The sequence below is a fragment of the Chrysemys picta genome, chromosome 2 (assembly GCF_011386835.1).
Source record: "Chrysemys picta bellii isolate R12L10 chromosome 2, ASM1138683v2, whole genome shotgun sequence".
In the NCBI taxonomy this organism is placed as follows: domain Eukaryota; kingdom Metazoa; phylum Chordata; order Testudines; family Emydidae; genus Chrysemys; species Chrysemys picta.
Window position 1 is genome coordinate 29,589,347 of NC_088792.1, and position 25,984 is coordinate 29,615,330.

At 41.6% G+C, this 25,984-nt stretch overlaps 1 protein-coding gene across 13 annotated transcripts in view; it reads left to right on the forward strand.

Annotated features, from left to right (window-relative positions):
• CUL2 (cullin 2) overlaps positions 1-25,763 on the forward strand; it is a 103,121-nt gene extending 77,358 nt beyond the window's left edge. For 9 of the 13 annotated variants that reach the window (XM_065586770.1, XM_065586769.1, XM_008162928.4 and 6 more), the window contains 5 exons: positions 4,711-4,777; positions 6,663-6,865; positions 11,766-11,867; positions 18,230-18,346; positions 25,170-25,763. In XM_065586770.1, the coding sequence (XP_065442842.1) occupies positions 4,711-4,777; positions 6,663-6,865; positions 11,766-11,867; positions 18,230-18,346; positions 25,170-25,301 (621 nt within the window). In that variant the 3' untranslated portion in view covers positions 25,302-25,763. The remainder of the gene's footprint in view (positions 1-4,710; positions 4,778-6,662; positions 6,866-11,765; positions 11,868-18,229; positions 18,347-25,169) is intronic. The other 4 variants (XM_065586776.1, XM_065586773.1, XM_065586771.1 and 1 more) reach the window with 1 other exon arrangement.
• The last annotated feature ends 221 nt before the right edge of the window (positions 25,764-25,984 follow it).

Sequence of the window (25,984 nt, forward strand, 5' to 3'; positions counted from 1 at the left end):
GAGCTTACCAAAATCTGCCTTCCTGAAATCCAATGTCTCTATTTTGCTGTTCTCCCTTCTACCCTTCCTTAGAATTGCAAACTCTATGATTTCATGATCACTTTCACCCAGGCTGCCTTCTACTTTCACATTCTCAACGAGTTCCTCCCTATTTGTTAAAATCAAGTCTAGAACAGCTTCCCCCCTAGTAGCTTTTTCAATCTTCTGAAATAAAAAGTTGCCTGCAATGCAGTCCAAGAATTTGTTGGATAGTCTGTGCCCCGCTGTATTATTTTCCCAACATATATCCGGATAGTTGAAGTTCCCCATCACCACCAAATCTTGGGCTTTGGATGATTTTGTTAGTTGCTTAAAAAAAGCCGCATCCACCTCTTCCACCTGGTTAGGTGGCCTGTAGTAGACTCCTAGCATGACATCTTCCTTGTTTTTTACCCCTTTTAGCCTAACCCAGAGTCTCTCAACACTTCCGTCTCCTATGTCCATCTCTACCTCAGTCCAAGTGTGTACATTTTTAATATATAAGGCAACACCTCCTCCCTTTTCCCCCTGTCTATCCTTCCTGAGCAAGCTGTACCCATCCACACCAACATTCCAATCATGTGTATCATCCCACCAAGTTTCAGTGATGCCAACAATGTCATAGTTGTATTTATATGTTAGCACTTCCAGTTCTTCCTGCTTATTCCCCATACTTCTCGCATTTGTATATAGGCATCTAAGATACTGGTTTGATCTTTCCTCCCAGTTTTGTCCTGACCCTCCTTTCTTTCTGCCAATATAGCCCACACTCCCTCTCATTTCCGACCCATCTCCCAGGTCTCCATGTTACCCACTTACCTGCGGGCTTTGCTCACCTGTCCCCGTCGAACCTAGTTTAAAGCCCTCCTCACTAGGCTAGCCAGTCTGTGTCCAAATAGGGTTTTTCCCCTCCTCGAAAGGTGAACGCCATCTCTGCCTAGCAGTCCTTCCTCGAATAGAATCCCGTGGTCTAGGAAGCCAAAGCCCTCCTGGTGACACCATCTTCGCAGCCAGGCATTCACCTCCATGATGCATCTGTCTCTGCCCGGGCCCCTACCTTTGACAGGAAGAATCGAAGAGAATACCACCTGCGCTCCAAACTCCTTCACCCGTACTCCCAGAGCCCTGTAGTCACTCTTGATCCGCTCAGTGTCACACCGCGCAGTATCATTTGTGCCCACATGGATGAGTAGCATGGGGTAGTAGTCAGAGGGCTGGATAATCCTCGACAATGCCTCCGTAACGTCTCGGATACAGGCTCCCGGCAGGCAGCATACCTCCCGAGATGAAATGTCAGGGCAACAGATGGGCGCCTCTGTCCCCCTCAGCAGAGAGTCTCCGACCACCACTACCCTACGTTTCCTATTCGCAGTGGTGGCAGCAGACCTCCCAGCCTTAGGGGTATGAGGCTTCTCCTCTTTTACTGTAGGGGGTGGTTCCTTCTTTCCTGTATCAAGAAGAGCATAACAGTTACCTATTACCATGGCAGGAGGGTTCGGAGCAGGGGTGGAGCGCTGCCTGCTGCCAGAAGTAACCAGCTGCCAGTGTCCACCCTGAGCCATCTCCTCCTCCACCAGTGGTGTATCAGCAGTCCTGTGTACTGGGACAGCTACCTCAGCTGTCTCCACATGGACACTGTCAAGGAATTGCTCGTGGATTCGGATGCTCCTCAACCTAGCCATCTCCTCCTGTAGCTCTCCCACCTGCGGCCTGAGAGATTCCACCAGCAGGCACCTCTGACATTGGATGGTCCCCCCAGCCTGGATATCAATAAGTGGAAATTGCAAGTTACAGTCTCTGCAAAACCACACCAGGATCTGGGTAGAAGCATCCATGCTCAGGCACTCTGTCTGGCTACAGGCACAGGTGGAGGAGACAGAAGCAGTGCTGGCACAGGTGTTGCAGGTCTTCCTAACCATCGTAAGCCTCCCTCTGTCAAACTCCCGTCTGCAGCCCCCTATCCACTGAAAGGGTTGTTTAAGCAAGAAGTTTTGAATGTAGTCGATTTATAGGTTTTAAGGGGAATAAAATGTCTTAAAATAGTCGCACCAAAAATCAGTTTCCAGAGCTCTCAATGTGACACCTTTCACAAGCACTAAAATGTATGTAAAAACATAAAGGAGGAAGAAATGAACAAGATTATTAGTGTGTTGAAGAATATTCTTCAACGATTTTTCAAGAGACTGATGATTTTAAGTGCTTCAGTTTTTGGGTGTCTAGTTTGATGTCCCTTAAAAAGGAGACTATTTTACAAGTGGTGGGTATTCAGCACTTCATGAAAATCAGACACCTTCAAAATTCAGTGAGGACATCCAGAAATTGAAGCACCCGCAGTCACTACTCATTTTTAATAATCTTGGCAATTAGATCTTGATAACTCCGTTGTGGCAGGCCTGAGATCATATTACTCTCTATAAACACCAAAATAGTAGTGAAATTTGCTTGCACTTTAACCTTGCTTCCACAGAGACACCTCTGAAAACTGGGGTGGAGTGGGTGTGATTGCGCTATCTGCACTTGGTGATGGTTAGTCCTGCTCAATTTGTCAGCCTACTAGAAAGAAATGAGGCCCTTACTTTTGATAAGACCTAATCGGCTTACATAATGCCTTTGTTGGCTCATCAACAGTAAGCACATGTCTAGTAAAACACGATAGCAGCAAATGTAATGATATAAAATGTAAGTAGTGAAGGAGAAGAGAGGAAACTGGATTGCCAAGTGTTTTTTGCTTTCCAGGAAAAAAAAAAAACTAAAAAGTAACCTATTTAAAAAGAGTTAGAACCAATTCTTTTTTATTACATGTTTAAAAACATTTGACAGGGTTCTCTAAATAACTTAAATATGTTAGTCATATTTAGTCAAAATAGCCTAATACAAATACTCTTAAAAGTGCCTACTTCAGGGGGATGTAGGCTTCAGTTACGTTATGGAATTATTCAGAAATTCACTGTGCTCATATCTTGCTCTTCCTTTTTAATGCCTCTTATGGAAAATTGTAGCATTCTTGTGCTTTGAAAATTAATTTTGGAACTTAGTTTAACTCTCACTGAGATGTTGAAATTTAATTTTTAACTGTTTGCAAAGTGAAACAATACTAATATGATCCACACAGGCTGGCCGATGCAACAGTAAAGGGGAATTCAATCCACCTTTGATGCTTTTGAAGGACACTGTTTGCTTTTTAAGGGTCGTATATCTCTGTGGCTTGTTGGACCCCTGTTGTGAATAATAATGAGGGGATTATCTGATGGCCATGTTGCTACTAGACTTGGTCCTTTTTTTTTTCTTGCAGATATGCAGAATTAAATGTTAGCTACAGCTTTTACTTGTATTTCTTACTTTCTTATGCAATTTAGAGTTGTGTAAATCAAAATATGGTGCATTCTTCTTTTGACTTTATTTAGTCAGTAGAATCTTACAACTAATTTTGCTTACTTCAGGAAGATACAAAATCTCTTTAGAGCTAGCTCAAAACAGCTTCAAAGAAATCATTAAGAGAAAATAATTGTTCTTCTGAGCTTTTATTCTTTTGTAATCTCTGGCTGCCAGTGGGCTATGCTCTGAGAAGTCATCACCCCTGAGGTTGGGGAATTAAATAAAAGCTGCTTTTTCTAACAATAACTCTTCTTTAAGCACCGACTTCCTTTAATTTATTAAAATAAATAGGTAACATAAAAATGGGTACATACTTGTAGTGCACAATAAATTTCTGAAATTAGAATAAATTTAATGTAAAATAAATTAATTGTATGGAACTTTCTTGATCTGCATTTCCAGACCTCTTAATTAGTGTTGAAAATCCCTTGTTTATTCGAATTTTCATACCTGAGAAATTTAAAACATTGATGTGGTTTATTAAATCATGTGTATTATGAGTAAGCAGTAAGGTTAGTACATGATGTTATAGTCCATTTCCTGAAGTATCTTTTACATTTCTTTATTGATGCAAGTTATTCTGAGATGTTAATCTAGATTGTTTCCATATTTGTGCAGCACCATAAATAATGTGTATATATCATAATATGTAATCATTATATATGATTCACTTTAATAGCAACATCCATCAAAACATCTAGATCTAGCTAAATTATATCAAAACACAAGTGAAGTGGGTTTTCTAATTTGATTGAAACAGTGAATCAAAATTAGTGTATAAAGGATTATGATTGCATCAAAGGAAAGGTTACAAATATAATTATACTGTGCATATGATGATAGAAGTGACAATGTAACAACAGTAATAGTAGTAATGCACTTTTAATACCCTAATTAATACTATAATAATAGTAAATATGATAATTGTTATACAAATTTTATCAATTATTCTTTTGGGATCAATATTGACAGCACTTGTATTTGAACAATACTGAGCTACAGCATTGATTGTTAATTCATATGATGATTTCTTGGTGTCATCTCTGACATATTCAGTCTCTAAAGTCTTAGGTTTCAAAATATAATATGTAGATTTAAACATGTTTGGCTAAGACATTTTAGTCAAAACTAAAAACTCAATTTTTTCAACTTACATCTTGTCAGTATATGAAGAAATACTGTGTAGTATTTTTAAATGTGTAGGTACAAAATGCTGAATATTAAATTAGTATTTCTTCTCTACTGCTATGGTAGTAGTGTGACAATGAATTATTAAGGTTATAAGTGATTTAACTGAAGATGACTTTTGTTTTACAGTTTGAATTATTTTACAGTCAGCACTTCAGTGGGAGGAAGCTTACTTGGTTACATTATCTTTGTACAGGTAAAATAAATGTATATTTCTGGTGTACTGAAAATTTACAAAATAACACATCCTTCACATAACAGGCAATAAATAATTTTCTGTTCTACATTTACCTAAACTCCTTTCCAATTTGGAACAAAGTTTTTTATAAAGCCATTTTTACATTCATAGGTATATTAACATGGTTTTGCCCTTGTCTCAAGCAGCATTTCTTAATTAATCTTTTATAATCTACATTTTATGCATATACTTAATTACATCCAATTATTGGTTTAAAAAAATTTGATGTACATTGTAGGCTTTAAAAGTCCATGGCAGAACTTCTGGGTTATTAACCAATGAGCTGACCTTCAACCAGCTAAGTGCTCTATACTACTTGACCTTTTAGCTTAACATGAGTATACAAGTTTTAAGTGAGACCAGTTTAAGTTAAATTGCCAGCTACCATTTAAAAAAAATTAGTAATAAATTGGCTTCTCTTGCCTGTTGCATGAGGTTCAGCTCTGTGATTTACAACTAGGAGGAAGCCGTTTAAAAAATATATATATTCTTATTATCGGTGTTCTCTCTCATTTTTTATGTCCATGTGCAGAATTAATTTTGTTATGTGCACCAATATGGAAGTGATGTGTGGCAGGGGTGGGGCCAAGGGGTTCGGAGTGTGGGATGGGCCTCAGAGCTTGGGCAGAGGGTTCGGGTGCGGGGCGGGCCGAGTGAGGGGTTCGAGATGCGGGAGGGGGCTCAGGGCTGAGGCAGAGGGTTGAGGTGCGGGGGGTGAGGGCTCTGGGGTGGGGCCGGAGATGAGGGGGATGCGCTACAGGCTGACACAGGGTTGCAGTGGGGAGAGGACTCACCCCAGCCCTCTCTCACCACAGCAGCTCGGGGCCGGCTGAGAGACGCCTCTCCCTGGCTGCAGCAGCTCTGTGGGGACTGGGCCGGAGCACCTCTCCCTTCCTGCATGGCCCTTGATAGCCTGCTGCATGGCTGTGCAGCTTAGAGGGAACTTAGCTTATTATCCATTAGTTCTGTGAGCCATAAAATTGATTATTTACTTTTTTCCCTGCTCATTCTAAATTATATATATATATTCTACTACTTTGATTTGTAGCATTAATTAAGCAATGATTTTAATATCAATCATTTGCATTATATTTCCAATAGTTCAGTAAACCATTCAGTAATGGTTCCTTAATAATTGAGCACCATAGCTTATTTTTTAAAGGTGAATGATGAAATCAGAGGAGCACACAGCAGTGCATTGCATATTCAAATACATGCACTGGCATGACAACTGAGGATCCCCATTAGTCTACTTCTACCCTCTCTCTCCCCCCCCCCCCCCCCCCCAGCACGTTCTCAGGTAGTTCTCTCCTGTGCTTATTTTTTTCAAGAGAAATGTAAAGAAACTTATAATATTCAGAAAACGCCCATTGTAGAAATTTCTCTTTTTCCACTAAGCATCTTTACTGTAAGCCAACATTAACTGCAATTTTAATATTGTAATGCACTGAAACTATTTGGGATTCACTTTCTTCATTACTATAAATGAAATTCTGCCATGTCCAAGTGCAATATTAGCAGGCTTCACTTCATCTCTAAAACATATTGCACACCTATAGCATACATTGTTGACCTGAATTTTTAGCTAATAAGTCCATTAATCTGTTTGCATTCACACATACAAAAATGACTACACAAACTGGGTATGCACCCACGCACCGCTAGATTAACACCCATATAGCCATGTGTACAAGTGCAAATCCCTGATTTGTATGCACATCTATAGTACCTTGTGTCCAGGACTGCACATACAGCTTGTAATAATCAAGTCTTATGACTTTACAACATAATTGCAAACTTATTATACCAGTTTATGAAACTATTATTATTATTACTACTACAGGTGAAGTAAAAATGAACTATTTGTGTAAACCTTATGTAGCCATGGTCACAACATACCAAATGGCAGTACTGCTTGCCTTCAACAACAGTGAAACTGTCAGTTATAAAGAGCTTCAGGATAGCACACAGATGAATGAGAAGGAACTGACAAAAACCATCAAATCGTTACTTGATGTCAAAATGATCAACCATGACTTAGACAAGGTATGTTGTAACGTCACAAAGAGAATGTGTAACATTTCCAGTCATGGTTTGTTTCTATCTTCTCATGATGTTTTGTTTTGTTTTTGTTTAAAAAAAAAAAGTGCTTGCCCTTCACTTAGATCCATGTTATTGTCCCCTATGCCTGTTCTCAGATCCCTTTGGGGAAGGCATGAGCAGCCACCTCTGGATGGAATAACCAGTGGGGAGGATAGACCAACAGACATGCTATCCAAATTCCTTACACTGGCTGTATGCCAGCAGGATCTGCTGAAAAGGTAATACAGCTGAGGCAGTATTATCTTTTCTGCTGAGCCCCTTTTGTGTGCAAAATCTTCCCTTTATGGCTTCAGAGGCAATGACTATCAGTGAAAACTCGGTAAGCATAGCTCCACTAGAGCCAGGCTGATTTTGGAGTAAAGAATAGTTGTTGTGGCCTGGGATGGAGGCAGTGCAAAGGCACTGACCAGATGCTGGGACCAAACTACTTGTTCAGTATTGTCTCTTAAAGTCTTAGCCCTGGTCTACATTATGAGTTTACGTCGAATTTAGCAGCGTTCAATCGATTTAACCCTGCATCCATCCACATGGCGAAGCCATTTTTGTTGACTTAAAGGGCTCTTAACATTGATTTCTGTACTCCTCCCCGATGAGAGGATTAGCACTGAAATAGACATCGCCTGGTCTAATTTGGGGTAGTGTGGATGCAATTTGACAGTATTGACCTCCAGGAGCTATCCCAGAGTGCTCCATTGTGACTGCTCTGGACAGTACTTTGAACTCAGATGCACTAGCCACGTACACAGGAAAAGCCCCGGGAACTTTTGAATTTCATTTCCTGTTTGGTCAGCATGGTGAACTCAGCAGCACAGGTGACCATGCAGTCCCCCCAGAATGTTTCTACGCTCCCCCTATCATCTCTGTCCTTGAGGTTATCGCAGATTAGAAGGCAAAAAAACCGCACTCGTGATGACCTGTTTTCTGAGCTCATGCAGTCCTCCCGCACTAATAAGGCACAGCGTAATGCATGGAGGCATTCAGTGGCAGAGGACAGGAAAGAATTGCTGTGTTTGCTTAACAGCAAAGGTATCATGCCTCACTAGTGCTCCTGCCCGAGACAGGTCGCTGTGTCACATGCACACTCTGCTGTGTCAGTCTTGGGCGGGGGCATGACCACTTTGTGAGCAAGAAGGCCATAGATATAGACATTGCATTAGGTAGCTTCTGTAGCTAGAGAAAACATTCCTGTGCATTTGGCAAAGTCTGTGGCAAAAAAAGAGAAGCCCCATAGTGTCGTGATCATGTTCACCTAACACGCGAAACCAGGTGGAAACAGGTCACTGTTCCTTTTTCTGATTCCCCTCCTGCATTTTTAGTCTTAGAACAGACCGCGCTCTGAAATTTTACTTTGAATTATGAGTTAAATAATATGGAAGCTCTCTCTAAGTTAAAGTTCCTTACCCTTTCAGCTGCTCTGATAGATTAACGTTTTTGTTAGGGGTGGGGGGAAATTTTCATGAAGCCTTTTATAGGGACTAAATGCTATCTAGGATTCTGAAATAAGCTTAACGTGGCCCATAGAGTGCAATCCTTCATTCTGGATTTGTCATTCCACAAGTTGAACTGCTCCTTACTACTGTCCAGGCTTCATGAGCCATGGGAGCAAGGGGCAGGCTGGGGTAGGTGCGATCACGCGGTACTGCCAGCTGAGAGAGCAGCCTGAGGCAGAAGCCTCCAGCTCGCATGATATTCCAGGCAGTACTGAATCTCCATGAGACGAAACTTAAAGAAGAGAATGACCTGGAGTCACTCCCATTCGGTACTCTAAGAGGAGGATAGCCATGTCTGTCCAGGCACCCCTGATCGACCTCACCAAGGTCTGCCAGCTGAGCGGGACCCCGGCGGACGGAGCCCCAGAGCACCGGCTCCGCTCAGGCCACTGCCTGCCTGGGGTTCCAATTATCTAGGCAGGCAGTGGCCTGAGCAGGTCCGGCAGACAGGACCGCGGAAAAAAAGGCACAAAACGATTGTCTGCCGTTGCTTTCATGGAAGGAGGGAGGGAGGAGGGCCTGACAACATGTACCCAAAACCACCCACGACAAAGTTTTTGCCCCATCAGGCATTGGGAGCTTAACCCAGAATTTCAATGGGCAGCAGAGACTGTGGGAACTGTGGGATAGCTACCCACAGTGCACCGCTCTGTAAGTCGATGCTAGCCGCGGTAGTGAGGACGCACTCCGCCGACTTAATGCGCTTAGTGTGGACGTATGCAATAGACTGTATAAAGTCGAATTCTAAAAAATCGACTTCTATAAAATCGACCTAATTTCATAGTGTAGACATACCCTTAGAATAAAGCAACAGAGAGAGTCCTGTGGCACCTTTAAGACGAACAGATGTACAGGAGCATAAGCTTCTGTACATCTGTTCGTCTTAAAGGTGCCACAGGACACTCTGTTGCTTTTTACAGATCCAGACTAACACGGCTACCCCTCTGATCCTTTGAATAAAGTAGTCCATGAAATAAAAAATGTTTTTTGTTGAAGGTACCAAAGGCTTGCAAAAACTAGGTAGCATATATGAGAGAAATGCTATATTTACTATCTGATATGTGTTCTGTCATGAGTGTTCTACCATGATAGGTGCTGGACGAGATCATATAATGCAGCAGTTCTCAACCAGAGGTCCGGGGACCCCTGGAGGGGGAGGGGGGGCATGAGCAGGTGTCAGGGGGTTTGCCAAGCAGGGCCAGTGTTAGACTCACTAGGGCTGAAGTCCCAGTGCATGGGGCTGAAGCATGGGGCTCTGAGCCCTCTCACCTGGGACTGAAGCCAAAGCCTGAGCAACCTAGCTTCCTGCGTGCCCCAGGCAATTGCACTGCTTGCTATCCCCTAATGCCAGTCCTGGCTTTTATATGCAGAAAACTAGTTGTTGTGGTACAGTGGGCCGTGGAGTTTTTATAGCATGTTGGGGGAGCCTCAGAAAGAAAAAGGTTGAGAATCCCTGATCTAATTGGTCTTTTCGATCTCTAATTTTCATGTATAATACTTCTCATAATTTCCTGTTTCTGGAACCTCCAATTGATACTTTATGCCCACTAACTAAAAAGATATCTTTTTAACATCACTTTTGATTGGAAGGGGAATACAATAGCTTTGTAATTTTTCCTTCTGGTTATGTTTACTTTTGTATGCATCTGTCCTTTAGCTAGAGGGTTCATGGACCAAAATACCTGTACTAATTATGTCTTCCTTTCACACCACCAAACAAAGAAAAAGCTGAGCTGTGCACATTCAATCAGCTTACTTATTATTACTAAGTTGGTGAACTCCAGGGTGCTGAAACAGTGAAATGCACCTACTTCTGTTTTGCAAATAGTTGACCAATATCTGAACCTGAATATCTGAGGCCTTGGCTACACTGGCAATTCACAGCGCTGCACTTGCTGCGCTCAGGGGTGTGAAAAAACACCCGCCCCTGAGCGCAGCGAGTGCAGCGCTGTAAAGCGCCAGTGTAATCAGCACCTGCAGCGCTGCACGCTCGCTCGCAGTGCTGCAAGCCATTCCCCTCGGAGAGGTGGAGTTCTCTCGCAGCGCTGGCGGCGCGACTACACTCGGCAGCGCTGTGAATCCACGAGTGTACCCAAGGCCTGAACAGCAGTTAGGAAAGAAAATGCAAAGCACAACATATGTTACATAACATACTTCCTTTCTGTTCAAGTTCAAAAAGCCAGGAAATTAACTTTTCCCCCCCTTGGTGATAGATTCACTGGTTCAATCTAATAATTTTCTTCCTAGTGGCTTTTTGGCTAGATTGTATTTTTGTTCTGATTTATATTTAGCATTGTGCTTAAACTGTGTAGTTTTTGATATGCTATATTGCTTGTAACTGCTGATCCTTAACCTTTACTATATTTCCCACACTGTGCCTCAGTGGCAAAAAATATTAATTTAATAAGCTAGATTTCTTGTAGAATGTGAAATTAAAATAGCTATCTAATATTTATCGAATGACATGCTTAACTTCCTGTGTTCTAAATACTGGCATGTGAGCCAGCCAGTGGCTAGGCAGTATTCCAAAGTACTCTATGAAGGAGCCCAGTAACTTGCCATTTTCCTGTGGCTGGAGAATTGGTAGTATTTGTACAGATTACTTGATTGGAAACTGGTAAAGAAGATAGGTGCTCATGCTACATGTCATCCTTCTGGCCAGTTTAGAGACACATTGTCTCCAGAGCACAGTGAACAGCTAGCATGGCTATCCAGCCTGGAGGGGATAAAAACAGATACGTTTTTTTGGAAAGAGCTAGGGTTAGAATGATGGGAGAACCCATAGTTGGATCACCATGTACACTACAACTATAAAAATGTTGTAGGTGTTAATTTCTTTGTTATGCAAGCAAACCATGCAATATATAGAAAGCTTTATTTTCCACAGTCAATCTCCCCAAAACTCTTCTGTAGATAAATGGAAATCCTAGTCTCCTCTCTTGGCTTAAATGCACTATGTGTTCTCAAAAAAGTCTCTCCAAATTGTATTTTAGAAATACTAAAACAAGTAGTTTCAGTAATAGAAAAAAAGTACTTTCATTGTTTGAACTGATTAATACTGTTTTTATATATGGTAGCGTTCTTTCTGTTTATTTTGGTTCTAAAATAATCTGACTTTCCAGCCCAAATAAGCTGTAGCATGAGAAAAGTTGAACTCCGTTCAAATGGATCTTTAGAATTTCAAAACTTTAATAAGGTGCAATAGACTCCTCATTTGCACGGTCAGAGTCCTATTTAGGTGTTTTAATTTTCCCCATAAATTGTTAGCGGTCCTTAAAAAATGTGTATGCTGCTTATGCTTTTTAGCAACATTTATGAATGTTAAAATACACAAATGCTTTTTTATATTGCAGGAAGATATAGAAGCAGAGTCTACTTTTTCATTAAATATGAACTTCAGTAGTAAACGAACAAAATTTAAAATTACCACATCAATGCAGAAAGACACACCACAGGCAAGTATTTTTCAATATATATAAAAAAGTCAACCGTTTAATAAAAGCGTTATTTAAAAATGACTTCATCTAAATTAATGCAAGTCTGGTGTAAACAGATGCAAGTGTATCTACAAAGGGTTTTAAACAACATCCATTACAAATATATTAGTTAAACAAGTGCAAGGTTTGTGTGGACATAAGGCTTTACAGAGGGAAAGAAGGATGACTGGGGCTGGCAGAAGAGCTGTGGGCAGAAAATATGAAGGGAGGGGAAACTCTCCTCTTGTCCCCTGTGGAACTGACTGCCCTTTCATCAGCAGTTTGTGGCCAGAGGACCACTTACTATTGGGGAAAAAACTAATTTGGAATCCCAATTTACTATTTTCAGTACAAACTGAAAGTCTAACATGGTTATTGGAAAGGGCAGCTGGGTTCATGGGAGAAGGGATGTGAGGTTCTGAGTCCCAAGACCAAAGAAGGAAAGAGAATTTTTTTTAAAAAATTCAAGTATCAATAAAACATTTTTAAGATAGTGTTTAAAAAAAAAAAAAAAAGTCAGTATAAACTTTCCCCTGTTGTTCTTTCTTTCCCGGGAACTGTTTTCTCTGGTGGAAAAAATTACCCCAGAAGTTGAATTTAGAATCATGAGCCATGTTCTGATATGAATAAGCTCCCATAAGATGTGCATTAGTAAGCTATAAGTGCACTTCTCAGATGGTTGGTTGAAAGTGTTCATGCCTCACCGTCCACCTAAAGCAAGCACCATTAGCCCGTTAATGCACTCCTTGATGTGTTTTATTGCCTAAACAATGTTCAGAGGCTTAGCTAATTCAGATACTGCTAATAAAGATATCCTAGCCTTATGCAAGAGCCATCTTATTCCCCAGACTCAGATATTGTATATAGCCAGATAGTGTTGACAAACCAAAAAGGCTGCACCTCTTTGCTCCTTCTGAGAAAACTTGCTAGTTAACATTCTCCAAAGTCCATCAGTTGCCACAATTATTGTCCTTATTTACAGATGGAAAAGGGAGATCGCTTTGTCTAGAATATATCAGTAGGCAGGGCCGGTGCAAGGAAGTTACGCGCCCTAGGCAAAACTTCCACCTTGCGCCCCCCCTTCCTCCCTGAGGTGCCCCTTCCCACCCCACCCCACCCCGTGGCAGCTCCCCCCTCCGCCCTGAGGCGCCCCTTCCCCCCACGGCAGCTCCCGCCCCCCCGGGGAGCCGTGCAGCAGCTCCCCACCCCAGCTCACCTCTGCTCCGCCTCCTCCCTGAGCACACCGCCCCTGCTCTAATTCTCCTCCCCTCCCAGGCTTGCGGCGCCAAACTGCTGATTGGCGCTGCAAGCCTGGGAGGCGGGAGAAGTGGAGTAGCGACAGCATTCTCGGGGAGGGGGCGTAGCAGAGGTGAGCTGGGGTGGGGAGCCCCGCGGCAGCTCCCCACCCTCTCGGCCCCGGGGAGCCATGCAGCAGCTCCCCACCCCAGCTCACCTCTGCTCCGCCTCCTCCCTGAGCATGCCGCTCCCGCTCTAATTCTCCTCCCCTCCTAGGCTTGCGGCGCCAAACAGCTGATTGGCACTGCAAGCCTGGGAGGCGGGAGAAGTGGAGCGGCGACCGCACGCTCGGGGAAGGGGCGTAGGAACGCTGTAAAAAAAAAAAAAATTGGGGGCACTGCTTTTTGGCGACCCCAAATCTTGGTGCCCTAGGCAATCTCCTAGTTTGCCTTAATGGTAGCACCGGTCCTGTCAGTAGGTCTTTGTGATCTTCAGTCAATCTATAACTTGAGTAGAGCTAAATTTTAAATTCACCAGTCATAGATAGACAAGAGTCACTTAATGAAACCTATCCTTATTATCTAGTCATAATTCCAGACATTTATTAATTGTGGAAGATTTTTGTCTTTTGAAGAACTTGGAACTAAAGTATGAATTCTACGCTAATGTTTTTCCATTTTTCAAGTACTGAAGTGTATCTGTATCTCTTATATTAATGAAAGAAATCTATAGTTTTACAGACTAATACTGTAACATGTTTGTTATTGTTTAATACCTTTAACTTGTTTGTCTTCATTAAAGGTAGCATCCACTACTTGGAATGCAGTATATTATAATAAATGGTAGGATATGTGGCTTTGTTAGAAAGAACAAACCCAAGAAATGGTGAAATCTCTGCTATTTTCAGTTCTGTATATAATTAAATTTGAAGTTGTGAGCATGAAGATACACTTAGCTCTGATTCCATGTCCACTAAGGCAGAGATTTTTTTGTTACTGCTTTTTAAACAAAAATATCTTAGAACCTAATCACAGCCCTGAAAGGATTACTCAATTTGGCCCTTTTTAAAACATTAGAACTCAGAAACTTGTATCAGAATGTCTTTCCTTACCTTTACTACTGCTAGAAAAGGGAGATAATATGGACTCACACTGAAGATTTCAAAAGTGCCTATTTTTATCAGACTGAATGTTTTATGTTTCAAAACCATTCTTGAAACTATCTAAAACTACAGAACTGTGAAGAATGGGTTTCTCTAACTTAAACTGAAGCACCAAGTATTCAGTGGGTCTGTGAATGCAGAATCTACTCCCCCTGCTCCTTGTCACAGAATTGTACTCCAGAATGTAAACTTTATTTTTTTAAAAATTGCTTCTGACCCTCATAGCTCTGAAGATTAAGCTTGAAATTGTGAGCTAGGTGTGAACTAGAATACTGTGTGATGTTGTCTTGAGTGAACAGCATGGAACAATAGTTCTGAGAGGTGTGAACTATTCTATTCATTTCAATATATTTCAGCTCTCAAGATAAAAATGTTGGTGTTTTATAGTGTCTGCTACTTGACTGCTGATCACTCTTGTAGAAATGTGCAGCGAATGTGTTTATCCCACAATTTCAGTTTGATTTCCACACCTCCTAAAATGTCCAAAGATCTAACAGTTCCAGCATATTTTTTTCCCTTGCTAATTTCTGCAGTGTTATCGTATTGTTAATACAGAAATCTAAGACACACTGGAAATAGATAATACAGAAACAACACGCAATTACAATATGTGCTCCAGTATTTATTTTTATATTATTCATATTCTTATTTATTAAAATATATTTTTAAATTTAAATGACACTGTTACAGAAATACCAGTCTGTCGGTATAAGAGAATCCACAGACCTTGTGCAGCAGACCCTGTTCAGTTGCCATTTGCTTCAGAGTATATGAAGCTTTGCATATAGAGCCTTTAGAAAAGTCCATTCCAAATTCAAAATTTTTGATAGGTGTGTGTGTGTGTGTATCTATATGCTTGTTATCAAGGTGAATATAACATAAGAACATCCATACTGGGTAAGACCAATGGTTCATGGGGGGAGGGATAGCTCAGTGGTTTGAGCATTGGCCTGCTAAACCCAGGGTTGTGAGTTCAATCCTTGAGGGGGCCATTTAAGGAACTGGGGTAAAAATCTGTCTGGGGATTGGTCCTGCTTTGAGCAAGGGTTTGGAATAGATGACCTCCTGAGGTCCCTTCCAAGCCTGATACTCTGATTCATCTAGCCCAGTATCTGTCTCCTGAAAGGTAGATGTTGAATTAGAAGAATCCCATCAAAGCCTGAATTGATTGTTTCCCTTTCTGTTTAAAGTATACTCAGCTAATGCAGTAGCAACTTTTTAAGGTAGAAGTTTCCACCCAAGGCCTCTAGGTGGTTCGTATTTGGGCTTCACTTGCCAGCTTTCAGAGTTTCTATGAAAAATCTTTTATAGAACCATTCTTTAGTAAGACTGCTAGATTCTTCATTTTTTTGTCATCTCAAGGTGGTGGTGGTTGTTAAAACTTAGCCAGCTGCAGGCACATCTGTATAAAAATGGAAATAGGATTACATGTAATTCTTTGTTTCCTTTACTGAGCCTAACATCCTCAAACCATAGCTTATTCCTTTTCCCTCTACCAGGATCTTTACCTTTATTCATCTCTAGCTCTCTTGCCTTTTGCATGAAGTCCAGGCCCCATGGCCTCACTTTCAAGATCCATTTCAGGTGTCGTGCTCCTTTATATGTGCTCTTTTTCTCCTCCTTTATCCTTCCATGTTAAGCCTTTCTGAAGCTACCCTTGCACTCTTATCCCATTCTTAGATTTTCACCTTCTTCCATAGCACCTCTTGTGCTTTGAAATTCCCTCATCTCAGACACCAAGCAACTTTCCTTTCATCTGTCAAGAACATCTTCCTCCTGAAAACACACCTCTTTTATGGAGCCTTTTTGCACTGATCTCTTCAGACATCTTCACCACTTCATGAGAAACTGTCTTATCTGCCTGAACTAATTAAGGTCCTCCAGGCAGGAGCATCTCTCTTTGTTATATAAAACACTGATCACATGAATCATAATTTATAGATGCTAATCTGACTGAAACAGTAAGCATTTCTGCCTGTGTATGTGGGGGAATAATAGGCTGTTAGTACAGATTGGGACAGTTTTAAACAATTTCTCATTAGAGAATGCTAATTCAAAAGGATTTACATTTAAGAAAGGGATTTGTAGAATTTTAGGAGAGCTTTATAGTTTAAAAAGTGAGCAAAAACTGCAAATATGCAGAGCTATAATTATATTTTTATATCATGCTTTATGTAGATCAGGCTGCAATACCTGTACAATCTGTTCCTGAAGCTAAAATATCTAGCTCCAGAGGGATCTGTTGGTGGCAGTTAAGGGCTACAGAGACTCTAACACTGCTCTCGTTCTGTGCTGTTCATGCATCAGGGAAAGGGGGTTTGGACAGGACACTCTGATACTGATCCTTAGCTGTGGTTTTGGCTGCTTAGGGTTGTTAGCAGTGTGACAGTGTCCCCGAGGTGCAACCTGGACTGTGGGACTGCTGAGCCCTTTGTTCCAGCAACCTGGGCTCCCTCTCACTCCATGATGCTGTCAAGCCACAAACCTCTGGCAGGTACTGCATTTACACGGATATCCATAGGCAGGGACACACCCAGCTGAGTTACATGAATATTTTCCCAGCCACTCATGAACCAACAATAGAGAGGCTTCAGCCAATTCCCCCCAGCTCCCTTGTTTTGCACCCCAGAACTGCATGTCTTGCACTGTTCAGGCTTCTGACCAGTGCAAGTTTATTATCCGGTTCGCCGCTTCTGCAAGGGAAAATGGATGTGCACCAACCTTTGTAACCTCAGCAGATTGTCCAAGCAGTTCAACCGAAACACACTGTTTTAGGTAAAATATAAAACAGGTTTATTAACTACAGAAAGAAAGATTTTTTTTAAGTGATTATAAGTAGCAGGCATATAGATCAGAGTGGGTTAAATTCGCAGTCTGAGTTTTACAAACTAAACAGGATTTGAATCAAGCAGTGTCTCATCCTGACAGATGGTACAAGCAGGTTATAGATCCTCAATACATGGGCTGGGACCACCCTCCCCGAGTTCAAAGTCTTTGTCCTCCAGATGTGTTTCCAGGTGTTGAGTTGTGGAGGGAGTGAGGCCAAGTTATGATGTCACTTCCCTTCTTCTATAGTTTCTTCCAGCTTGCTGGAAAGATCTTTTGCTATGACGTGTGGGTAACAGGCAATTCCCATTGGTCAAGCAGTCTCGGTTGTATACATGCTCCCTCTGAGATGTCCACATATGTGTATAGTTTCTGGGACTCTTTCCTTCATAGGTGTTGATGAGCCATTAACGGCTGTCCGGCTACTGCATTGTTGTACCTGAAAGATTGGTTGTGGGTGTTCCTAACCTCATAACATATTTCAGTAACACACACATAGCAAAACTTCATAACTTCACATACAATCCAACAGGATATTAATGTTCAGCAGATCAAGACTTTTAAAATGATACCTCACAAGGCCTGCTTTTTACAAAACATATCATAATTATATGGCAGTGGTGAATATGGGGGTTCCAGGATGTTGCTTTGAGATACAGTGTGTCACAAGCAGTCATTAGCAACAGAGAGTCCTGGGGCACCTTTAAGACTAACAGATGTATTGGAGTATAAGCTTTCGTGGGTGAATACCCACTTCGTCAGACGCATGGGTCATTGCTGTAATTTACAATCTTGAGGCTGCCCTGACTGCACAGAGAGACTGGTGTTGCACATTAACTTCACTGGGATCAAGCCAATGCAAAAAGTAAGCTTTATGCTACTTTAGAACTCACCCTTTCCCGCCCCCCCCCCCATTCCCACCCCAACTTGCATTTTGTGTGCTGTAGTCATAGACAAGAATCCTGCCCAGAAGCTCTAAAATTGAGATTTAACTAGCTTTCATTGTTAAAATTTGACTTTTTTTTTCCTTTAGCAAAGTCAGAAGCATTGTAGATGTTTTCTGAATGTTTATTGATCCTAGTGTGTTCGCAGCATCACCATTTTTCCCATATTTCAGGAGATGGAGCAGACCAGAAGTGCTGTAGATGAAGACAGGAAAATGTACCTTCAAGCTGCTATAGTCCGTATCATGAAAGCACGTAAAGTGCTGCGACATAATGCTCTTATTCAGGAGGTAAGAGGAAATGCTGTCCATTATCATGATCTAAATGAAAAGCTGTATGATGACTGACTGCTGTGTTTAATCACAAAACTGAGGCAGTCTATACCTCAGAACTAATATTTTAATGACTGGCAAGAATTTTTCTAAATTGCTTTAGTTCAGAATGTAGGAGTCTTACTTAAGTGGGAATGTTTAGTTGTGGTCATCTGGTCCTGCAATTATCCCTGTCACAGGCATTAATAAATGTATAATTTTCACAGTGGTACCCAACAAGCCCAGAACTCTTATGATAAGGCTGGATTTCATTTTGCTTTATAGCTCAGATTTTAAAAGTATGTTGAAATTTTAACTACATCTCAATTTTAAGGGAAGACAAAGTATCTAAATTCTCTAGATTGCATTGATTCTCCCCCTTTTTCTTCATCCCCACCCCCAAGACTACCCCAGAATGGACATCTATCCAGAGCTGTACGGCCAGAATTTTCAAAAGTCACTAGTGATCTGGTATATTCAGCTTGAGATCTGAACACCCACCTTCTGAAAATCAGTTCCCTAATGTATCTTAGTTTGAACTCTCCAAAATTGAGAAACCCTCAGTCTTAGCCACTCTTAAAAACCCTGGCCTAGGTGATCTTCCATCACTTAAAGTCACATAATTATACTATATGATAAGCCACCTACATCCTATAACAAAATCCAATCATAACCAAGTAATATAGTAAGTAAATAAATAACCCATTCCATCTCAGTATCTACCTTATTCGCTCTGCACCCCTACCATGCCTAAAAGACAGGTGAGTCTTGCAGCATGCCTAGACGGTGGTAGATTTAGGCTATTTTGCAGCAAGAGAAGGAATGAATTACCAAATCAAGAAGGTTTTACAGGAAAAAAAACTAGTTGGCAGCTCCTTCCCATACATAACTGAAGAGCGCTCCTGTTCAGATGCCTCTGCAGATCTCCACTCTGGCTGTACAGAACAAGGAAGGAAGCAGTCTATCAAGACGAGCCCTGGAACATTTAGAGCTTTATAGGCAAAATCAACACTTCAGTTTCCACCCAGAAATTGAATGGCAACCAGTGAAAATCACACAGCAGTGTTGTCACTTACCTTGTTGACACTCCACTCATCAAGTAGTCAACCATAGCTTCCAAATAAACTTAGAATAAACTTTTCAAAAATGCCTTACTGACTTAGGACCATAAGCCCCAATTTCTAAAGGGATTTAGGCACTTACAGCTAAAGTCATTTTTTAAACTGGGCCTTAGGATACGAAGTCACTTGGGTGCTTCTGAAACTTTTTTCCAAGATGCAGAGCAAATTATGCATAGTGTTTTAGAAGTCTAACAATTAACACTAAGTTGGTGCAGCCTTCTCTCTAGACTAATTTGTTTAGGCAAAGAACAAGTCACACCCATATGATACATATTCTAAAACTTTAGCTTCTTAACTCTCCAAGTTTAAATGCTTCTTTCCCAGTTCTTGCAACATTTTTATTTCATGTCCATGTCAGTACATTCAGATTTCTTAATATTACCTTCAGTCCCATTAAATTTTTCTAGTAAAAAATGTCACTTTTGTCTGAGACACTTGTACCTCTTCCTGTAGGTACTAATGGCAGTTCATATGTGGCCACACGCCTTCCACCAGGCACCAGATTTTCTGGCTGGCAGCTCAAACAGAACAGTGGCTCAGTACTCCCACTTAAGCTTTAAAAGCACTGGGATAGCTATTTTTCCAGTAGCAGCAAGCACAGACTTCCCCAACATTCCCACCCCCCATTAGGGAATCAAAATTTCTAGAGCTCTGAGCCCTGAATGTGATCACCCGTTAAGCTCCTTCCTGTTTCTCCTGACTTTCCCACCATTGTGCAGCAAGTTAAATAAAGCAAGTAAAAGGCCAAGAGGAGCTCCATCTATGAGTAAACCCTCTTAGGACCCTCAGAAGGGGAACATTCTACCAGTTTTTCTCAGTATATACACTCTCCCTGTCCCACAGGAAGTCCCTTATAGTCCAAACCTGTAGGGGACTCTGCATCCCACCCTACACCAGCCAAGACTCCTCCAGAGACATCTCAACACAGGGTGGTTAGGCCTCTCTTTCACCTGACACTCACCATGCCAAAACATCCTCACCAATTAAGGATTTTTCAGACCATCATGCCTCTCAAGAGGCTGAACAATCAGATCAGTGAAGAAAACAAAACTTAGCCTGGAGACTCTAGCTTCCACCATCACTGCAGTCTTTCCGGTATATTTTCTAATGATTATGGACCTGGCAGATGCTTCCTTGCATAGTCCAGTCTAGACCTGTTGTCTGAAATTTCTTTTGCCTACAGAAATCATCGCTATCAATACAAAAGCTTAACTTAATCTGTGTACCCCAAGGTGCTTATGAAGGTATTGTTTGTAGCCAGTATGAGTAGTTCAGGGCTTCATTTTGTATTAGTGTTTTTAGAGCATAATCCAGGATACCTTGCGGAAAGATTAGGAGGACTCTCTCCATGCTTTTGGCATACAGATATGTGATGATTTAATACCTAGCGCTCTTCATCAGTAGATCTTGAAGTGCTTTGCAAAGGAGGTAACCATCGTTACCCCATTTTACTGATCAAAGGAATTTTTAATTCCCTTCTTAAAGGATTATTTGTGTAAGAGTTGAGATAGATACAGAACATCAAATGACCCAGAGGTCCCTGAACCAAAAAGTACTCCACTATGCTGTCCAGAGACTTCTCAATACAGGGAGCGTACAGTAAGATCCAGACACTGATCTCCACACAACTGTCATCCATCTATCTTCATCCACAATTCCTGGGTGTTCTGATTTCATGCTTAGAGGATACTCCACGTACAAGACTGCATGTTGTTTCAGGGATTCCTGTTGTGAGCCTGGAATCATTCCCAAAAAAGACATGAAGAAGAGTAAAAACACAATCAATAGTGATCCAGTCCCTCAGTTGGAGAAAACATGAAGCCCTTATGGTGGTAAAATCCTCCCTCAGATTCCTGACCTTGAATGCCAGTCTTGAAGAATGAGGGCCCTCCACAATACACAAGATCAGAAAAAGTCTTCAAAGCATCAACTTCCCAAAGATGAGTGGCCAGCTGGGCCTCTAGGATTTCTAGGATCACCAGAGGAAGGAGCATGCCTCTGTGGGATACAATGACAACCATATCATAAATAAATCAACAGTGGAGCATACCGGAAGTTCAAGTCAAAGGGCTTGTCTACACTATCCGCTGGATCAGTGGGCAACAATCAGTCCAGCGGGTGTTGATTTATCGCGTCTATTATAGACGCAATAAATCGACCACTGAACGCTCTCCCATCGACTCTGGTGTTCCACCAGAATGAGGAGTGCAAGTAGAGTTGACGGGAGAGCATCAGCTGTCAACTTACCGCAGTGAAGACACCGCGGTAAGTAGATCTAAGTACGTCAACTTCAGCTACGCTATTCACATAGCTGAAGTTGCGTATCTTAGATCGACCCCGCATGGTAGTGTAGACAATCTGAAGTGATACAGAGCTTCGTCTAGGCAAAAGAGGCATTCCATCAAAAAAGGGACAGTGAATACAAGCAAACTGACATGGCTATCGTTGAGTAACAGAGGTCCCTAAATCAAACTCCACCTGATGTCCATTGAGCTAGGATGGGGTGGACAAACTACAGGCCGCATCCGGTCCTCAAGCTCCTGCTGGGGAGCGGGGTCGGGGGCTTGCCCTGCTCCGTATGTGCCGTGGCTTCGTGCAGCTCCCAGAGGCAGTGGCATGTCCCCCCTCCAGCTCCTACGCGTAGGGGCAGCCAGGGGGATCCACACGCTGTATCCACCCCAAGCACCAGCTCTGCAGCTCCCATTGGCCGGGAACTGCGCCAATGGCAGCTGCAGGGGTGGCGCCTGCGGACAGGGCAGTGTGCAGAGTTGCCTGGACAGCACCGCGCCTCCACGTAGGAGCCAGAGGGAGGACATGTTGCTGTTCCGGGTACAGCGCCTGTGGACAAGGCAGCATGCAGAGCCGCCTGGCTGCGCCTCTGTGTAGGAGCTGGAGGGGGGATGTGCTGCTGTTTTCCGGAGCTGCCTGAGGTAAGCGCTGTCCAGAGCCTGCACCCTGACCTCCTTCCGTGCCCCAACCCCCTGTCCCAGCCCTGATCCCCCTCTTGCCCTCCAAACCCCTCAGCCCTAGCCCGGAGCACCCTCCTGAACCCCAATCCCCACACTCCCAGTCAGAGCCCTCACCCTCCTGCACCCCAGCCCTCTCCCCCATACCCCAGCCCGGAGTACCCTCATGCACCCTGAACCCGGCATTTCTGGCCCCACCCTAGAATCCACACCCAGAGCCCCTCTCACACCCTAACCCCCTGCCTCAGCCCAGACCCCCCTCCTGCACCCCAAACTCCTCATCCCGGGCCCCACCCCAGAGCCCACACTTCTAGCTGGAGCCCTCACCCCCTCCAGCATCCCAACCCCCAGGCCGGAGCCCCCTCCTGCACCATGAACTCCTCATTTCTGGCCCAACCCCGGAACCTGCATCCCCAGAGCATTCATGGCCCGCCATACAATTTCCATACCCAGATGTGGCCCTCAGGCCAAAAAGTTTGCCCACCCCAAGCTAGGATGTCCCCTGCTGTATCCAGTTGCAATGTGAAATCGTTTTCACCAGGGAAGCAAATGAGAGATTGCTGGCAAAAGATACTGTTGCTCTCCGATAGTCAGGTCTGCTTGCATTTGCTTTTTTTCCCCTTCTTCCATTGCTAGGAAGATGGTTGCTTTCTCCTTTCTAATGGTTTTCATCATCTCAAATTGCCTACTGGGGTAAATTTTCAGTAGCACCTAAATGACTTTGAAGTATATATTCCATTTTCAGAAGTGACTTAAGCACTAAGACTCTCACTGAACTTCAATGGTAGTCATACAGTTTGACTACTGAGCAGCAAAAAAAAAAAAGTATAATCCTCTGAAGTAATAGACTCATCTAGTCTCTCACAGACCTTCTGCTCTCTCGGGCTGTGCAAGAGTATGGACAATACTTTTACAAGTGTTGAGAGAGACCCAAGATGATTTCTTCAGCTATATCCATGACGATGTCTTCCACAATCATTGTGTATCTAGTTATCATGGGTGAATAGGTTTTTTTCATTTATCTACCAGTGTTTCAACACATCTGATGTGTGAATGGAAAGGGCATGGCCAAGCTCCAGAATCTTATGAACAAGTCTGAACTGCCTCGAGTAGTTATCAGAAGAGAGGCACAGCCCAAATGTCTCACTGTGGGGAAAGTTAGTCCCAGAAAAAGATTACGTTTCTGCAGGCCAAATTAGGCATTTCAGTGCATCTGTCCAATTCCTTCAAAGTCTGGGGCTGAAGCAGCACAATATAATCAATTAGAACTCAACAAACAATTTTGGTTATGATGCATAAGGAGTTACAGAATCTAGCTTGTCCTCTCTTAGCTTTGCAGGAATGAAAGAAGTGAAGTACAGTTATGGGAAATGTGTTATCCAATGATTACTGAGGATAATTAAGACGGTCAGGCCACGTCGTCTATTACAGAAAGTTCCTTTTAGATATTTTTTATTAAAAATATGGGCTCTATCAACCCCAGCCAAACTGCTACTCAAAGGCTCCATTTTTTCTAATTTGTTTTTATTTGTCCTGAATAGTGGAGTATGGGAGAGTGAGCTGAGGTTCTTTTTAATGGTTTTAAAACATGTAATTTATGAATGGATAACATGTTTTGTCCAAACATGCTACCAAGTGTTTAATAAAATGCTTATCATTTGGTGTATTTTTGTATTTTTCAGTCTTCATATATATATCTTTAAACTGTTAGCAATGGCTATTCAAAAGGAAAATGAACTTGTTTGCTATTATCCTTCCTTTTTAAAAAAACTAAAATTAACTTTTTTTTTTTTTTTTTGCCATGACAAACAACCAGCCTTAGTTACGATGATTCATGAAGCGAAAACTGTGCTTAGCTCTGAGATCCCATGCTAGATTTAACCTCTTTAGTTATCTCTTTACGTGTAATCTTGAGCACAATTCATTTGGCAACCAGACTATAAACCCACGTTAAAGGAATATTGTCAATCACTTCAAATTGCCTCAACATTTTTTATAAAAACAGTTATAAAACCTACGACTAATAATTATTTTAGTTTTATATTCTAATTGAAACTTTTATTTTACAAATAACAAACTATAATGTTCACAAATGAAACACTGCAGTACTGGTAACTCGGAAATGAAACTGACCTAACTGATTTCTACTATATTTGCCAAGCTGACAAATTCAAAAAGTAAACAACATAATTAGTGAAAACCACATTGGATTTTTAAAATGATTTTCTTTTTTTTATTATCTAAGGTAGTGATTTTCAACCTTTTCATTTGTGGACCCTTAAAAAATTCAAATAGAGGTGCAGAATTCTTAGACATAGTCTGTGGACCCCCTGGGGTCCATGAACCATAGGTTGAAAACCACTTGATATAAGAAGTTAATAATATAGGTAAAGAAATTTACACTATATGAATTTTAAATTGAATGTTTCCCTTTATCTGTTGTGTGACAAGTTAACCAAGGGGTGCAACTGCAAGTAGCAATTTTCCATTGATGAGAAAAGTAAACTTAACCAATAAGACATAGATATAGTCAGGAAAGAAACAATCTGTGTGTGTATTTTGACCTTTGTACATGATGGAGGCTTTCTGTCTCTCAGAAATATAGTATGTAATAATCATTTTTGTGGTCTTTTTTTCTTTAGAGAAAATTATATTGCATTTGCATTGAAGCGATGTTAATGAATAAGTGATATATTAAACGTTTTTCTTCCACAGGTAATTAGCCAGTCGAGAGCTAGGTTTAACCCAAGTATCAGCATGATTAAGAAGTGTATTGAAGTTCTGATAGATAAACAATACATCGAGCGAAGCCAGGCCTCAGCAGATGAATACAGTTATGTAGCATGATGATGCTCTCCAGCAGGTGTGGTTGTAAGGAGATCATTGCTGTCACTGTTTGGTGTGTTCCTGTGGGAAGAAGCAGGTCTGTGCCTCCATAACTGGTCACTTGGCAGCCCCTGTTTTTCTGCTGTTTACAACATCACCAGTGCCACGTCATGAGCGTCAATGAAAATGCCTATAGATATTTCAAGCTCATGTCATTATGACATTTCTTAAAACTTTACTAAAAGAATGAGTGAAGTATTGCTGAAATGTGGAAATTTGGTTGGGTACCATGCTTTTTTTTTTTTTTTTTTTCCCTCCTTCACGTTTGCAGTTGATGTTTTTTAATGTATCTTAAAAGAAAAAGTTAAACTAAATATTGTAATATGACAGATATCCTAATAATTGTATCTACATTAAAATGTAAAATAAAAAAGATGAACATGATACTGCTGCTTGTCAAATAAAAAAAATAAAGAAATGGAATGTGTCTCCAGGTTAATGATTATAAAAGTAGCTATGAAATCATGGCTGTTAATATTCTGTGATCCTAGAAGCTCTGAAAACAGTGTCAGTTATGTTCATTTTCTGAATTTCCTTTGATATAGCTCTTTCATGGGAACTTGTTTATAAGTAGCTGAATACTAAACACAATAAGTAAAACAGTCGTTTAAAAGAATATGTTAAAGTACATGTTTTGATTATCT